Here is a 19,165-nt window from a genome sequence, read left to right as displayed (position 1 = left end):
GTTTGGTCTTTGAACTAGCAAGGTGAAGTAGAAAAATGTATTGGGAACATTAAGATTTACTTCCTATTACATCTAAAATAAGATAGTATTTTAGTGAAAAATATGAGTATTTGGATACGATCGTGGAATCCTTTCCGTAAGTTGAATTTCAATTGATATCAAGGTTTTCTAACTCTGTCTTGAAACTGGTGAGGATAGTTACTGACTTACAACCTCAAAATGTTAGGTACTTATCCTTATCTAGATTTGACATATTGAATAGTAACTAAAGTTCCCCTAGAAATCTCTAACGGGCAATAGGCCATATGGTGGAACCATGATTGGTTATGCCATGATTAGCTTATAGCTGACTTGGTTAGAACATCAATTTGGCCTAAGCTGAGATGGCTTGGCTCAACCTTTGACCTAAGCAAAAGTTGTTATATTTAAGAGTTAATTGAAGTCTTGTAATGGGACCAAGTCCACTTTAACCCTGATCCTAACCCACTTTAACAGAGGGCTTTGGGGACTAGGGCTTTGTTTTTGCCCACTCATTTGATGTTTCTATGAAAAGGGGTTTATTCAAGAGTGGGTTAGAATTGATTTATAGATCATGGATCAAATTGACACCTAAAAGCGACTCATTTAGCTACATCATACCTCTCACAATCAGTCTAAAAATTATCACACTGGTCCTCAAACTGACATCAACAAACAATGTTAAGTTTTGACTTTTGCTCAAAATTTTCTTCTAATATGACTTTGACTTCATCTTCTAAAAACTATTCTACCAATTTCTCCAATTCTTTTTTTTTTCTACAAGAAGAATTTAAATTTCTAGTAATATGTTCAAATAGATAAATATTCAACCTACTCATATTTAATGGTTAAATTAACAGCATTTTTTATTAAAACGAACCTTCAAAATAAGAATTATAAGATAAATGCTCTGAATATAAATATATAAAGCATACAACATTTACTAAAATATGAAAATTGAAACTTGTTTGAATTTGGTTAGACATGTTTTGTTACATCTTTTGAAATCTATAAAATTTGTAATGCTATTTCTTTCGTCAGTGTGATACTTGAAACTTTTAAACTATACAATACTTATTGTAAACGTTTTTTATGTGATGGGAGATTATTTGTAATGCTATTTCTTTCGTCAGTGTGATACTTGAAACTTTTAAACTATACAATACTTATTGTAAACGTTTTTTATACAATACTTATTGTAAACTTTTATAAATCTTATAACTTGTTATACTTAAAATAATTTCCCCACTATTAATCTCTTAAGTTCAAAGCATAATTAATTTTGGAACATTGAAAACATAAATATCCGATTTTGTAACAATGACAATCATAAGCTCCAATCATCAATTTTCTTAACAATATTGATTTTAGATTAATAGATGAAATAGTAACATCTAAAAAATACATATTAAAGAATTTATTTATCTTAATTTTACAAGTCCTACCGACCATTTTACAAAAGTTCACTCGAATGCTAACATCCTAAAAACGAGTGTTTAAAACAATATCGCTTAAAACATTACCGTAGTAAGTCCTATAAAACACCTCAAACATTCATACTAAACATCTTCTCTAACCATATTTATCCATGTGCGTAATTTTTTTTAACAACGTGGTTCATACAACCAATGATTCTAGTATAAGCAGATTCATTTGTTAACCAAAACAACCATTCATGGGTGTACGAATTATATTGCAATGTCGAAAAAAAAAACTATCGTACAGAATATGTAGTAGAATGCAAACAGAAGTCATATCCATACCAGTGGTATTTTCAGCAAGATTCACTACTAATATGCAATGCCTTCGTTCGTCCCCACATAAAATCTGGTGTACCACACATTCTACTTACCCACATAACATAAGTCGTCTAAACTAGCCATGCATCTAGTAAAACCAATGGTATTAGTGAACTTGCCCTTTCAAACTTTAAAAACCACTGGTTCGTTTGGTTAAATTGCAGTGACAAAGCAGTGTTATTCTATTCTAGATGAACAGGTTAACGAGCAAGTATCATTTTACTGACAGAAAACGATAATCCAACAAGAAAAAATCGTGACATACAAAATTGTATCATAATGGAGTTGTCGACAAAGTTAACACTAGAATGAGTTCAACACAAACACAAATTAACATGGAAACAGCTCTAATAATAAATTTCATGCTTTACGGTAATCACCAAACCTAAAATCCCTCCAAAAAGATATATCGCTTCATTAAACTCAGCCCTTCAATGCTTGCTTTTCCTTTGCCTTTTGGATCTTCAAGACCTTTTTCACAATCTTTTGCTCTTCAACCAAGAAAGCTCGAATAATTCTACAGAACCAGACACATGATTGAGAAATGTACTCTATCAATTTGCGCAACGAAAATAAACATACCACAGAATAAGAGGATTGATCAAAACAAACCTTTCTCTAACAGCACTGCCAGACAACACACCTCCGTATGCCCGGTTCACAGTCCTCCGGTTTCTGGATAACCTGGATCTCTTGTATTCAGCAGGCCTCAAATGTGGAATCTGCAATTAATTGCCAAGCAAGTATTAATAACAACTAGCAGTGCAAAATTGAAGACTGCTTTAAGAAGAAAACCAGATAGAACAATAATCCTTGCATCATTCATACATAATCTGTAACCAGTCAAAGAAATATGGACCATGCAGTGCAAAATCGAAAACTGCTCTAAAAAGAAAATCAGATAGAACAATACTGAAGGAAAATAATTCGGAATATATACAACAGGTGGATGGCCCCAAAAACCATGATAGTTGAATCGTGAATAGTGTAGAAGAGTATATATAAACATTAAAAATGTAACATATACTTGAATAAATAATTAAATATAAAAGATATATAAATGTGCAAATGAAACAATTAATAACAAAACAATCAAATATTACTAGTATTCTTTCGCTAAGGTTAACACCATTTATTATCCAGGCATGATTCTTTTGGAACAATTTGCCTCAAGGCCTCAAAACCAAAAAATCCTAATTTTCCAGTGTCTTCCGCCCTTTGTATACCTTCATACAAAAGCATACACTACATAATACATCAGAAATTCTTAACCCATCATATCGTGATGATGTACGCAATCAAAAAGATTTATCTACACAATAACTAACTTAAAATTCCAATTACAAAGATACAAGCCGAAGCACGAACCAATCTTTCCCAAGCACATTTACTATCTTTCCATCATATATAATTACTAATTCAATCAAATCATGCATCACGTAGCTTTCAAAAGAACAACATTTTAAAGATCTTTTTGAGAAACAAAATCCTCAAATAAGAAAAAAAAATATTGCATACCCCCTGAATCCTCTTTCCAGTAACAGGGCACTTGGGTCCGCTGGCCCTCTTCTTCGTGCTCTGGTAAACCAGCTTACCACCTACATTTGACAATCAAACACCACAGCACCGCAGCACGTTACACTCAACTGAACCCTGGCGAGCAAAACGACGCAACGTAATAGAAATATACGACTGTAAGGGTGAAGAGAAATTACCGGGGGTCTTAACGACCCTGTGCTGGTTGGATTTTGTGGCATAACTGTGGCGCTTGCGGTAGATGAGACGCTGCACCATTGTTTCCGATCAGCTTCCAAAACCTAGGGTTTCTCTTCCACGGTAGCAGCGGGGAGAGGAAAGGAAGAAGTGCTGCGGTAGTATATAAAATGAGTGTTTTTGCACAACCTAGATCCAAGGGTAGTAAGAGCATCTGCGTTGGATGATATTGGACGGTCACGAATGTTACACGTCGCAATTAGAAAAATGGATTAAATTTTTTATATTCTTCTATAATAATTTACGAGTAATTTTGTTTGTTTTATATTTATAGATATAATATAAAATAAAATAATTAAAATTAATATATATATATATATATATATATATGTGTGTGTAAGCAGATAATTATTTTAAATAATTTTTTATTAAACTAAATATTATAGAAATATATAATATTTAATTACCCAAATATATTATATGCTAATTTAATAATAATAATAGTTATATTTATTATAAACAATTAAAGTTACTATTAGAAAAAAAATACATAAAATATATTATTTTAATTTTAATAAAAATCTATAATAATTAGTTAATTTATTATAAAAAATTTAACAACCATAATAACCATTTTAAAAAATTATGAATGACATATATTAATTATGCGAAAATTATAAATTTCAATGATTAAATTTAAGAAGACTTATATATAAAGATTAAATTTGTACAAAACTTTGCTATGTGTTTGTCATTCGTTGTTTATCATGTGTTCAAGTTTGAACCATTATTGTTGGATTCAGTTCTTGTTTAAGACTATGTTCCTAGGTTTGCATTCCCCTCTTCTTAACACTAAAAATGATATGATGATGTTTTCATTTATTTCTTTTTGTATATGTATCGTAAAATCTTGAAAAAATCGCATGAAAATTTATATTGTTTGCTTTTTGCTTGTTTTTGGTTCGTATGGAAATAAATGATTTTTTTAATACCACAAGTTGTTTAGAACCGAAGAATATAACTAAATAGGCTTTAACTATTTTTCAAGATCGAAACCTATTCCTTTTTTTTTAATTGTCTTGGGCTTCTGTTTTAAAGATAATTGAAGTCCAAAGTCGAAGTTTATGCTTTGGTTTAAAATCGAAGTTAAAAGATCATTTTTTACCTAGCTTTGATATGTTTCGGTTTAGGAACCAAAGTACAATGTCGGAAATAATCAATATTAAAACCCTTTATTGTAGTAGTGTTAAAGATATGAACTATTTACACATATAAGACTTACCAAAAATTTACGATTTACCTTTAAAATTACAAAAAACAAAAAGCTTCAAGAATGTATAATGATGGAAACTTTATAATAATATGTACATAAATATACTTCATGAATAAAAATAATCAATATTGCTACAATTACCTATATATTTTGAAAAAGGTTTAAAATTTCAAAATTTTCAAAGAAGGTCTTGATACATGAATAACCAACCCAATTTATACTCATTTAAGTGTCATTAGTATGGTTAGCATACTTGTTAAAATACAACATGTCATTTCACTCATGAAATAGAGTATTACATTGGAATGTTGAGAAAAAGTCAAGTAATTTTCTAAAAGTTTTAATCCAAAGACAATATACAAACATTTAGTTAGAACAAACATTTTTGTGACACTTATATATAGAAGCCCATCATTTACATTATTATCTATTTATGAAAATAAATTCTTATGTGTGTATAAGCTCTTAATTCTTTCCTTCTTTAAAGTTGATAGTGCTTAAAAAATTTCATCTCTCCAATGACATCTAATGAAATATGTTTTCATTGTATAACCTTCACCTTTATCTGAAGTTTAATCAAGAGAAGGAGTCTTGTATTTCATATTCACTCAATTGGGTGAAAAACCTTGTAAAAACATGAAAAGAGTTTGTATACTTATTCTATAGATACTATTAAAAAAATACATATTTCCTACCAATTTCATTTTAATTTATTTTATAGGAAATATTTATAAATTTTGTTATGAAAAAAAAAATGCATGGAATTGCTGCCAATTTTTTTGCAAAATATTTTGTATAAAACACTTTTCGCAACAAATTTTGTAGGAAATACTTGCGAATTTTATAATTTTGTAGGAAATAATTACCTATAAAGGAATTATTTGCCAATTTAGATCCTTAGAAAAAATAGCAGGAAAAAAAAATTCTTGCTAATTTTTTTAACAAATTTGCAAGAAAATTTCCATGTAATATGGGGATTTTAGCAGTAAGAGACATTGTGTAGTCCTTGCTAAACTTCAATAGAGTTTAGTGATAGGATAAAAAGGTTTTGTACTCTTGTAAGCTAGAAGTGACAATGAGAATACTAGTAAACATTTATTGTTTAGTGGAACCCTTTGAAATTTGCACCTGATAATTAGACATAACTCAAGTTTATAATGAAATAGTATAAAACCTAAAGTGTTTAACGTTTCTCACATTGTTTCTCTTAATCGTATGTTAAAACATCTTAAGAAAACTTTTGTGATCATGATTATAAAACCTTTAAGGTGACCCTTCAAGCATCTAATTGAACAAGTTGTAACCATATTCAAAGCAACGTTTTAAACTATTTAAACCCTCTTTCTAGAGTTAATTTTATTTTTCTTTTCTAACTTATACTCTCTTACCAAACAAAGATGCAAGACATATGATATACTAATCCTTTGATTAAAACATTGCAGTAACTTTTGGTTGTTAAAATCTGTCAAGACATTTAGAATTTTGACATTCAATTATTCTTTCTCAAACATTCTTCTTAAACCAATGAAGTAATTTGTTATATGTGAGTATATTTTCTAAAATATGAGATTCCTTGATATAACATAAACATTTCATAGGCTTGGACAATTATATGCTTTCTTACCCTTTTAACACCCATAGTTCGTTTGTAAATATATTGAGATTTTTCTTTTTTTCTTTTTTGCAATTTCATTTCAATCACTTTGTGATTTTTCTTGTTTAAAGGAATTTGAAAACGAAAGTCATGAAAAGCTCCTGGTGAAGACCAACATTGATAAAGAGGATTGGGTTCATTGATAAAGATTGTTGAAGAGGACTAGTAAGGATCATTTTCGAACACGCATTAACGAAGCGAATGAAATCGAATTTGCGGTTAAAAATGACACAAGTACAAGTAAGGTTATTGTTTTTGTGTTTGTTTTGATGGGAAAATTAGGAGTTTTACCGGTGTACATTGTTGTTCTTTATTTGCATTTCATGTGTGGTTGTTAACGGTGTCGATCATCATTGTAGGTTTGGGTTGCATTAGGATTATGTTGGTTCTATTTAGTTTGATTGATAGTTATATAAAAATACAGGACATGGGTTTGAATGTAGTGTTTCATCACATGGGGAAGTTCGTAAGGAGCAAGAAGAGGGAATTTTGTTATGAGGGTGGAAAGAACCATTTGGTACGAGGTGTCGATCTTGATATGTAGTCTTAGACATTCCTTATTAAAAGTTCGCATTTAGTTGTAAGGCCCACTTATATTTTAGCCCTAATATTTAAGGGCTGCCCCAAAATCTAATGGGTCTGAGGGCTAGCCTATAGGGTGTTCAAGGCCCCTAAGGCAACCAAACCCCTTTCACTTCTGTCATTCTTGCAAAAATAGTACTCTCACACTCTTCTTTTCCTCACAAAGGCTCTACTAGGGTTTAGCCCCAATTTTGGTCAAGTAGCTCAATCTCATTTTCTTGCTCCATGTAAGTTATTCTCCAGCTCATACTTCTCCTCTCTAAGCATATTTTCGTATTTTCAGTTAGGGTTTCGTAGTAAGCTCATTTTAAAATATATTCTGCTATCTTGTTCAGTTCACAAATCTGTTCCGTGAGCTGTCGTGCTCAACTGTTGGGTGTCGAAGTCCTTGCTAGCTTATTTCCAGGTAAGGGAAGCTAGGGTTCCGCATTTAAATGTACTTATGCTTGCGTTTCAGTTCTATTTTGTGCTCTTTAGTGATTTTATGGCTTTTAAGTTAATACGAACATGTATTGTGCCTTGCTCTGGATAACTTTTGTGCTGGCTTGCGTGAACAGTGGCGGAGATTTGATAATCTCGTCCAAGCGAGTGGATCTCGCCTAAGCGAGAGTATCAGAAAACCCACTCAGGTGTTGCACGAGCTATCGCTCAGGCGACGAGCTCCTATTTTGAGTGAGAGCCCATCTCGCTCAGGCGAGGAGGTCTCACCTAAGCGAGAGAGCGCGACAACACCATTGTTCCCCTTTTCGAGCTCTCGCCTAGGCGAAGGGAGCTCGCCTGAGCGAGAACCTTCAACCTGAGCGAGAGCTAGGCGAGAATGCGTTCTTGTTTTGTTTACTTCTCTATTCTTGGATGAAGGTCACATGTTTAGTTGGATTATTGTGTTAAAGCATGTTTTGAGTGATGTTGCATGTATGGAATGGTTCATGGGCTGAATATGATGAGTTTGGTATGATTTTGGTATGGAATATGAATGAAGGTTGGTTATAAATGTTGACATGAGATTGGTATGCATGACAAGTACACTCTTGGTTGGTGAAACATGATTTGTATGTGGTTAGGGCATAATTCCACGATAGTTTCGTGGTGGTGCCTCATTGGTTAGGGTGTAATTCCATGAATCTCTAGCTGAGATCTCATGGTGGTGTCTCAGTTGGTCAAGATGTAATTCCATGACTCCTGTTAGTAGGAGTTCATGATGGGGCCTCATTTATATAATTTAGTAAGGATTCAAGGTAAGGATCACATCCTGACACTCTAAAGAGTTAGTTAGTCACACATAAAGCGTACTGACTCGAGTGGTGAAAGTAGTAGGAGGCCTGAAACACTTTAAAGGCTAACCTTGTGTGTGGGGGAAAGAAACACTGTAACAATTAGCTCGGTAGAGCAGGGAAGGCCGTTACAAGTGCAAGCATCCGCTAAATCCGACTAATTATATGTATCTGGATGAGTCGCGTCTTGAGTCTTAGTGTATTGTTTGCAAGTCATAACATGATCGCTTGACATATGCATCTTGGACTATGAAATTGTATGTAACTGCATAATAAATCATTTTCTGCTTTAGCTTACCCTTTGCTTGTTTGATTGTTATATGTGTGGTCTTCTCTCTTTGCGGTGATCATCAATTTATTGATGTGAGCATATGCGAGAAATCCTCGTGGTCAACATGGAAATGGTGACTCCGCTGCATAGCCTGTTTGGGCTAGATTCCTTTCGCTTGGGTTTTTCTTTTAGGGCTACGACCATTGTATTGTCTTGCCTCTAGGTTTCATTTTGTACTACTGTGGATCTCTTTACTATACCTTGTATTGGCATCATGGTGTGTCTTGTCTTCTCTCTAGTACCTTGGATACTTGTAGGAGTAACGTTATACTCCGAAACTTTGCTCTTCATATTATAATGTGTGACATGTCGTTTAAGTAAGTTTATTTATTAAATAGGACGTTACATTAGTACTGAATTCGAATGTTAAGAATGACCAATGATGTACTCTATGTCTAGATGCACAATCAATTAGTTGTTTATTATAGTCTAGGTTCTAATACTGTATCCAATGATTAGATACCACAAATATGCAATCAATACTTATTATATAATTAAGATTGAGAATATAACATGATAGTATGGAAAAGAAATATATTGAATAGCAGAAATCACGAGTTAAGGTACATTAAGTCTAACCCCCGTGAATAAAAGAGTTAATTACTCCTATACATTCTGAAAACTGAAAAAGAATAATGATGAATGTGTTGAGCCTCCAGAACTAGTTTCCACCAAAGAATTAAGTTCTCTCTCTCCCCCAATAGAGGAGGTATATTCCCCAAAAAGATGTATTTGTTTAACTCTGTAGAGTCTTCTAATTAAAAACTTTTAAAACTGGATCGAGCCTGAAATTTGTACTTGAATTTGTAGTTCAAGTAACTAACTATATTGATAATTATTATTGTTAATAACTTTTTAAATCTCTAAGTGAAGATATACATATTTATCACAGTGAGAACCTTTGTTGTTGCTATACTAAAAAGAATTAATATAATGTCTAAGTTAACAAAACATAACGAAAAAAATTGTTAAAAGGAAATTCTTCCTTACACCTCCCCTCAAACACGCACCAAAATGAAATCAAATTTGATCCCAAAACTGATTTACTATTCCATCACCATGTCAACATGATGTATAACATAACTAGTGTATAATTTTCTGCGAAAGCAGGTTTCTATACATCCAAGAATATATGTACTGGAAGGGCTACATGAATCAATCAACAAGGAAAAAACAAAAGAGAAGGCTCCACTTGAACCTTTCTGCCAACAAAATTGATTCGGCTCAACTTTTCATTACACCACATTAGTTGATCTTTTCTCAACTTTTTCATGTGCAACACCCTTGACACCAATCTCAATCCCACTTGAGCAAGCAACTGTTCTTGATCAAGTTGAATCTGATCTTCATTGTGTTTTTGGAACTTTCTCACTATACAATTCCCACTCCTTACTATGTCTTTTAGCTTTCTCTCCTTCTGCAACATTCATGGTCAATTATAATCATCTTACAGTGTCAAGCAACATATTAAAAATGTAAATCTTTCTACAAGAAAAAACAAACCTTTTGCAATTGAGTTCGAACATTCCCAAGAAGATCAGAAACCGCTACGTCCTTGAGATCAATTCCTGTTTTATGAGAAGCTTTGATGACATTGCTATAGTCTTTATCTGCTCTCACAAATTCCCAGAACACTTGCATAGACTCTTTGATGATTTTTCCCAACCTTTCGCTATTGATTGCACACTCTTCACCCAACTTGATTATCTTTTTGTCTTTCGTATTGTCATCTGTACATAGTCATAAAAGCATAGTTAATTACAAATATAACATCTCACTTGTGTTTGTGCGTGTACTTTTAAATACTTTCTGTTGGTTCATAATTTAAAAAACTTAGTACGATGTAGACATTGACATTACATATCATCTCTTGTTGATGTGATATACTTAAAAAGTAGGGCATGCCTTCTTAAATAGTAGTAAAGACAATTAAAATAAATAAATAAGTTTAGAAAATAAGCTAAAAATATTTTTTTTTTCATAAACCTATATCAATAATTTGTAATGAAAGGAGTAAAATTAGAATTGAAGTTAAGCTTTCTGTTACCTTTAATGGGTGGAACTTGCAGCAGGTTACGAATGACACAACGGTTGTTGTTGTAGTTTTGAATTCTTGGACCTTGATATGGTTCATCTTCCAAAAAGCGTTGCATGAGGACCTGAAAGAGTTGAAATTCAGCCGCCACAAGATTATAGCTACGACGCCATTGAGAATCATATTGTTGTAACTCTTTAACTTTCTTGTGCTGCCAACACAAAATTTCCCACGAGAGGCAAACTTGCCCAACATACACCAATTCCAAATCTCTGTGCAGATCTTCAACAAACTTCAGTATTGGATCAGATATCTGATTCAGTGCCTTGCGTGGCCACAAATTTTGAGATATTAGAGGCTTCACACCTTGGACGGTGGATTTTGGGATTATAAACAATTTTGGAGGGTCTTTTAGTTGAAGAAGTCCTACACACAGCAGCAAAGTCCGTGATCATGTCAATCACTAACCAAGAACAAGTTTATTGCCAAAGAAATAAATGAAAAACTCAATGAAAGAATAGATCATGTCCCAATCTAAGGTGAAATGCATGCAAATGAAATGAAATTAACTTGGTCCTCACCAATTGCATGCATGGTCTGGTAATTCAAAACATCCAGTTTCCGAGTTTTCTCTGCATAGCACCTATAAACCTTTTGAATTTCAACAATGTGATCTTTGAATTCTATCTTCTTTTCGATCTTCAGTGGCTTTAGATCCTCAACAACTTTTGGAGACTCTGCTTCTTCTTCCTCTTCTAAAATAGTGGCAAGCCCTCCTTGTCTTGCATTTTTAAGTTCCATTCTCAATTGTTCCACTACCGCATCGTTCTCCCATTCAAAGTCATCGTCATCTTCTTCTTCTTCGTCAAAATCTGATTCATCCCATTTATCTTCCCACATGGTGTCTTCTCCATGGTATGAAGAACTTTCCTTTTCATTTTTGTCCTCAACAAGATCAAAATTGAGATCGCGTGAGACTTCATTGTCATGCGAATATTGAGATTCTTCACGAAATTCATCAGTATTCTCCTCAGGGCTCTCAGTACCAAATCCTTCACAAAAATGGTTTGAACTAAGAACTTCAAGTGTTACCGAATAGTCATTGTTGTTGTTGCTGCATGATTCTGACCCGGAATCAGATTGAAATGTGCTATCGTTTAGAACGTCATCATCAAATGAATCACTTGAACAAAATGCATTACTTTGAAAGCTTGGATCAGAAGTGGAATTGGATGTGAGGTTTGTCTGTTCTTCTTCTTGAGAAACAAGGCCTTTCTCCAAATTACGCTCTGAAGATTCAATTTTTGAAATATTTTCATTACTGGAAAATAGATTACGGGAAACATTTGGAGCTATATAATTTTGTCGGAAACTGAAGGTCAGCATACTTGGTTCTTCTATCAAATCATCGGCTTCAAAATTTGTGAAGAAGGAATCTTTTGTTTGTTCTTCTTCGTCTTCTCGAAGTAAATTGGAATCTGCCCCCGTGGAAACAGAGCTTTCGGTTTCATCTTCACTTATTTTCGTAACATCTTCATGAACGCACGAGACGGTTTCCATGGAAACAGACCCCTCTATTTCTCCTTCTCTTCTTTTTCCACGTTCACACATATCCAAGTCTTTCTCCTCCAAAACAGAGCAATCTGTTTCCCCTTCTAATTTCTTTACATCTTGATGAAAATCAGAGTTTATCTCCCTTAAAACAGAGGACTTTGTTTCTCCTTGTAAATTATCAGCATCTTCATGAATATTTGCATCGGATTCCTTCTCAAATAAAACAGGGCACTTTGTTTCTCCTTCTCTTTCATCAATTGCTACATAAAAATTATCAAAGATCGGAAATAGCAAATTAGCTAACTCCTCTGCGATCCCGTCAATGTTAGAATCTTCAATCTGATTCCTCTTGGTTTGATCGAGTGGATCATGTTGAATAAGGTGTTCGCTTTTCCTGTCTTCTGTATGAAATCTGAAACATGAAATAAAGGGAATCAGTATTCAATTTTCCAGTTACTTAGCAAAAAAATAAAATAAAAACTCTTAATACAATAACCCAAATGAGAAAATTCATCAAACCTGAAGATATGTCTGAGAATCAAACCCAAGGAATACAGCACATAGTTGTAGAAGAAAACCCGAAGAGAAGCCAAAGCCCAAACCACGTTTTCATAAACAAAACCATTTCCAAAAGACAAGTTGATAGATTCAATGTGTGTTTTGAGCATAACGAGGTTTCTAGCACCCATCAATGCTCAACTAAGCCGAACCCACTCCACCACTAAGATTTTATTCTTACTTCCAGAAAGATTTCAAACCAAGTTATAAGAAGGAGACTTGGGAACAAGAAAATTTCCCCATCGAACGAGTCACTATTAGACAGTGAACTCTCGTCACTGATGCACACCCAAATCGGTGGCAGAATAATATCTCGGCATAACTTGATTTTTGGGCCTAAATATGCGAGATTAGGCATATATTTTGTGAGAAAGCAACAAGAGGGTTTGCTTTTTTCCAAATGAATAAGAATCTGATGTGGTCAATTGGTATCGCTGTACGAACGGTTTGCAGTTTATGTAACAATTTTGTGGTACATTTTCTGTGTCCTATTAGCTTGAAACGTGTAAGATGTTGGGACTTATGAGTGTGAAGGTTGATTAAAGTGACCACTGTGCTTGGATTTAAGGCAATTTGTGAGGCATTTTTTATTTGGTTTTCTTAGGTTGGACTCAGTCGGTGATCTTTGGATTCATAAGTCAATGGTTTTTAGCCGGTGTGGAAAGTTGAAGGTTTCTTCTTCGTGTATTTGGGTGAAACAGTATTCGAGTATCACTTTCTGAAACTAAGTCCAAAACCTGCCCCCACTGCTTGGATTTCAGGAAAAAAAAAAAAAAAAAACCCACCTGCAAGTAGAAGCAATGAATGAAGAATCCATTTAAGAATAAAAACGTAACTTGCCCAGTACATACCCTTTTGCACTCACTTTATTTTCTCTCAGTAAAAAGGTAAACTTTTAAACACGCCAATTGCGGAAATAACGTGTAAAAGTTAAAAGGGTGAAATGAAATGGATTTGAGTATGTAATTAAAGAGTAAAATTGTCGGAAAAAGCATAACTTGTTAGAAGTTCACTTACTTCGTTGAGGTTCAAGTGTTTGAAGAAGGTCCACAGGTTTTGTGTAGTAGTTTCATGGCAGAAGTTGAAGACCCTGATATTTGAATCACAACGATTCATCAAATGAAGCTAAGATAGCTGTTGTCATATATTAGGTACCAAAAACAAAAGTGCAATGCAAATAGAGGTGCCCATTTTTCATGTTTACTTAAATATGTTGTTTGGTGAATACAAAAAGTTATTAATATTATATTCACGATCACACTAACAAACCAAAATCTGAGAAATAATGAATATATGGTATAATGGTATGCAGCAGCGTCTCCACGAATGAAAAATTAGCTTCAGATTTCGTTAACAAAGATGAGTATGCTTAATTAGCTTCAAATTTTTTAAATAATTAATCGTTTTGGTGAAATTTCCATTTTTATTTTTGTCTATACCTCTTGCAATATTTTTTTAGAAAAAATCAAGATATTCAATTTTATAGTACTGAAATAGAATTTTAAAATTTCAAGATTAATACAATATTCTTTTCGATTGTATTGCTTAAAGTTTTCAATTGCTCAATTATACAGTTTTAAAATTACAGTCTTACTGATAAAAATATTAATATCTAATAGTATCATATAAGAAAAGTCCAATTAATGATAAATCTCGCTTTACAATATTTAACAAATTTAAGGTCTTAAATGATTTGGAATGTAAGACAAGTATTGTTTTATTTGGGGAATAAATTATTTAAACGATTGAATATATTTTAAATACATGATTAATCAATCATAATTATATATTCCATGTTAAAAACGTATCATATCGGAGAACTTTGTGAACGAATTTAAATGAAAGAATAGCCTTAAAATATAATTTTGAATAATGTTTGTGATTATGTATGTCACCAGAAATGTGCAAAAGAATTTGCCGGCATTTCTCATCTGAAGTTTGAAGTCTTTTTTGGGATGGTTGATGTCGCTTTCATACAATCAAAACGCGCTTTTATTGCCATAACAATCATTAAATTATGAAAAACACTTCTTTGGGGGCAATGGTTTAAGCTAGCATAATGTGAATCAGGAACAAATAATCATCCAAATAGTTTGATGACATTGCAAGTATTTATTTTTGGATTTAAATTTTATTTCTATTTCTATTTGCATTTAAATTATGAAGTTTAAACAAAATATTTATAAATCTAGAATATAATCTAAAATATTATGTTTATAAATAATTAACATATCAAAGATGAAATTATTGGGAGTTAATTTTTCACCACATATATTCTTTTATTTTATTTATTTATATTTATTCATCTTGTAATTTATTTACGAGATTATTATCGTTATTATTACCAATAAAATAAAAACAAGAGTGTGTCTAAAATGAAGTATAATTATAAGAAAATCACCATATATATGATTTTCAAGCTATTAAATAAAGAAATTAATTTATTGATTTTCAGAAAACTAATATTTAAAGTAAAAAATTATATTAAAGTTTATTAATTTTACTTCTTTCTTTATTAAATAATAATCAAAGTTCTCCTTTTCAAATGTACAAAATCTGCCTCCAAATAATTTCATTCTAAAACTACATCATTAACATGTTTCTTGTTTATATTCATTGTTTACTTTAATATTTTTTTTTCTACACCAATAATTTTTATCACATATTTTTTTTACCTAATAAAATCAAATCCTACTACATTCAATCATATATAATTTCGTTTAGTATATCAAGAATATGTTCACTTAATTAATTCAAGAAATTTCTACACCATAAAATCAAACGAATCATTTGACCAAATCTAAAAATATTATACTGTTAAGTAACTATCAACTTCAATGATAAAATATTCATATTTATCAAATTTTCATTTCATCTCTAAATTTATTCAAATCATTCTAATTTATTTTTCTAATATTATCAATCATATTTTTTTCTTAAAATACCACAAAATCACAGTCCAAAAATCCTCTACATTAACTAAATATTTTCTTATATTCCAAATAAGTTTTTGAACACATAACTATCACATGTTGTTAAAATGCCTTATCTCCTTCAAAAGGCCAAAAAATATTTTCTTTTCTCTACTTTAATTTTAGTACAATTATGACCATAATAATAATAATAATAATATAAAAAATATTTCCTTCCATAATAATAATAATAATAATATAAAAAAATATTTCCTTAGATTTCATATCTTGAAACACTCCATATCACAATCTTTCAAAATATTTTTCTCTTTTCAAGGATTTTTAATTATTTATCTCCAATTCTAACAAACAACTATATTAGAAGATTTTGATTTTATGTATAGTCAGATAAATGATGGAAAATTATTCTTCTAAGTTGTATCAATTATCTTTGTGTCAAATTTTAATTGAATCAAATCGCTGAATAATGAAACTTGAACTATTACGTTGTGAATTAGAATTTTTTTCCCTTAATGACAAGTATTTTTTTGGTCATAAGTTTAGTTTTTGATGGGATAAGTGTTAAAGATAAATTGCTACAAGTGATATCAATTATGTGACAGATATTAGATGGTCAATTATTTCACACAAAAAAAAAAATCTCTTCAAATTTTTCGGTACTTAAATATAACACCCTATAATATCTCACCTTTTCTTTTTATATGCATGGTAAACAGTTTGAATTTAAACTTGAAAATTCTCATGATAACGGTCAAGCTTTTGAAATTTCAAAATTAAAAAAAAATGGTTGGTAATTTATTGTAATTATTTTGACAAATAATGCTTATTAAAATGGAAGTAAATTTTAGTTTCTAGATAAAGCATATACAAATGTTTCATTAATCTCGTATGGTTTATAGTTAAATATTTTGAATACTAATATTTTAACACTATTCTTTTTTTTATTATAATTTGACATCATTTCTCATTACTATTTACTTTCTCTTTTTTTTTTAAAATATAAAAAATTTTGTTAAAAACTATTTTCTTCTTATACAAATTATTAAATGATACAAATTATCAAAGAGATGTTTCTCGAGAAAACCAATGTTATTACTGACATCATTGTTATCCACGAGAGTGGTTTGATCTTAACGGCATGCAAATAGTTGAAGTTGCGTCTCATCCCTATTGCCAAAAGGCACACGACAACATTGGCTATGATATTGAGACTTCAACTCGTGCAACTTTTTTATGGTGTTTGAATTTTGGGCTGGAATGTGGTCTCAACTCTTTGCGTGTTCAAAGGGGTTATGGTGATGAAGTCAATGGAACAAAAAATTAGTTAAACTTCGATCCGTACATGGGTAGGGTTCGTTGAAATGACAATTAAACAAAGTAGGAAATGCTTTGAATATAAATTGCCTTTTCCATGGCTTCTAGAGTATTAATAAATACTTATATTGGAAAGAAAAAAAAAAGTTAGAAAGGGATGCAGCATTGGATGACATGAAAATTGGGAGATAGTGACGAGGTCTTTGTGAAGAAAATTAGACCAATTCTGGCCAAACCTTCATATCTAGAAGTTATGTTCTTCTTATATATACCTTCCTAAGGAATAAACAAAACCACAAATGTTTTGTTTATTTATTTTATTATTCCAATTTTTTTATCGTGATTTTATATTTATTAGAAGTTGTTTTGTACAAAATAAAATATTTATAAACTTTTTTAATCTTGATTCTTATATAATGTAAACTTTTTGGTAAATTTAAACATACTTTTTAGATCTAAATTGTTACTGTAGTGTTAATGATGTAACTTCCCATTTAGTAGATAAATTTAATTAAATAAAATATTTGTATATTTTATAATATTTAAAGGATACAAGGTTTAAAGTACAAAGGATTTTACAGTCATCCAAATATACTAAAGGAGACAAAGGCACTACACAATGTCAGGGACAAAACATAAAAGGTTTAACAAATGTCCAAAAGTTTTGCTCATAAGCAAGGGATTACAAAATAATAAAACTCTTCATATATGGACTCAACAGTGAGCTTAACATCAATCCATGACCAACTAAGTTGCAGCATTCCCGTTGTCACTACGATCACCAAGGGTTCCTATATTTGCTCATACAAAGGAATTGGTGATCATTGCAAAAAGGAAAACCACACAAGAAGACATACACAAGCAGAAAAAGTAAGTTAGATTAAAAAGGTTTTTATCATACAATTAAGCATGCAATTTAGGATTTAAGAATTCATCAATCAACCAAGCATGTGATAGCCAACAACAAGACTCTAAGACTCAATTTATTCGGATACATATAATCAGTCAGATTCACTGGATGCTTGCACTTGTAGTGGTCTTTACTGCTCTGCAGAGCCATTGCCAATGGGTTTCACCCTACCACGTACAAGGTTAGCCTTCAAACATCTAAGGCCATTATCCTGCCAAAGATTAGGGTCTTATGCTACTCTCACCACTTGAGTCAGTCTGCTCTACATGAGACTAACCTAATTATATACACTACGACACCACCATGAAACCTTACCAAGAGATTCATAGAATTACGTCAATCACATATAGCACCACCATGAGATCTCACCAAGATGTTCATGGAATTACGTCCATCACATACGACATCACCATGAGATCTCACCAAGAGTTTCATAGAATTACATCCATCACATCCAACACCACCATGAAATCTCACCAAGAGTTTCATGAAATTACGTTAATCTCATACCATAGCCATCTCTCACCAACCAACCATAGATTTATCGAGCATAACAATCTCATGTCAATATCCAACCGATCGACCAATCATGATTCATGCACTGATTCATACCAAGCAAGTCAATATCACATGAAACATACATAATCACAGATTCATGCCTTTAAAAGTAATTGAATCAATCCACAAGTTAAAGTAAGGAATTAAAATTCTGCAGCAATTATCGCTTAAGCTAGCTAGTCTCGCTTAAGCTAGACTGGTCTCGCTTAAGCTAAAAGTTCTTGCTTAAGCTAAACTGATTTCGCTTAAGCTAAATTGGTCTCGATTAAGCTAAACTGGTCTCGATTAAGCTAAATTGATCTCGCTTAAGCTAAATTGATCTCGCTTAAGCTAAATTGATCTCGCTTAAGCTAAACTAATATCGCTTAAGCTAAAAATTTTCGCTTGGGCGAGATTACAAGCAGGGAGCATTGCAGGTTTTTGCGAGTTCTCGCTTAAGCGGAACCTCCTTGCCTGAGCGAGATAACTCGTTGCTCAAAATAGAAGCTCGTCACCTAAGCGAGAGTTCGAGCAAAAACCAAGGCGAGCTTCTCTTATTCTCGTCTAGGCGAGACGTGCTCGCCTTGGCGAAAATATCAATTCTCGCCAATGTTCACGCATGCAACAATCAGACATTCGAAACCAAACAACATCACAATTTCCGCGCAACCACAATTGCATAC

The 19,165-nt window shown here is 32.0% G+C and overlaps 2 protein-coding genes across 2 annotated transcripts; both read right to left on the bottom strand.

Moving 5' to 3' along the window:
• Positions 1 to 2,017: 2,017 nt before the first annotated feature.
• LOC114176674 (60S ribosomal protein L34-like) lies at positions 2,018 to 3,732 on the bottom strand. The gene is made up of 4 exons (XM_028061784.1): positions 3,533 to 3,732; positions 3,336 to 3,415; positions 2,430 to 2,539; positions 2,018 to 2,334 (listed from the first exon to the last, which is right to left on the bottom strand). Exons 1-4 carry the CDS (start codon positions 3,609 to 3,611, stop codon positions 2,241 to 2,243), a joined length of 363 nt encoding a protein of 120 aa, XP_027917585.1. The 5' UTR covers positions 3,612 to 3,732; the 3' UTR covers positions 2,018 to 2,240.
• Positions 3,733 to 9,643: 5,911 nt separating this feature from the next.
• LOC114175628 lies at positions 9,644 to 13,557 on the bottom strand. Its single transcript, XM_028060393.1, has 5 exons — positions 12,750 to 13,557; positions 11,258 to 12,642; positions 10,689 to 11,102; positions 10,145 to 10,371; positions 9,644 to 10,058 (listed from the first exon to the last, which is right to left on the bottom strand). The coding sequence occupies exons 1-5, from the start codon at positions 12,917 to 12,919 to the stop codon at positions 9,801 to 9,803; spliced, it is 2,454 nt and encodes an 817-aa protein (XP_027916194.1). The 5' UTR covers positions 12,920 to 13,557; the 3' UTR covers positions 9,644 to 9,800.
• Between the last annotated feature and the right edge of the window lie 5,608 nt (positions 13,558 to 19,165).

This window comes from Vigna unguiculata, chromosome 3, assembly GCF_004118075.2.
Source record: "Vigna unguiculata cultivar IT97K-499-35 chromosome 3, ASM411807v1, whole genome shotgun sequence".
NCBI classification, from domain to species: Eukaryota; Viridiplantae; Streptophyta; class Magnoliopsida; order Fabales; family Fabaceae; genus Vigna; species Vigna unguiculata.
The sequence above is the reverse complement of the archived record's forward strand: the minus strand, read 5'-3'. Positions and strand labels throughout refer to the sequence as shown.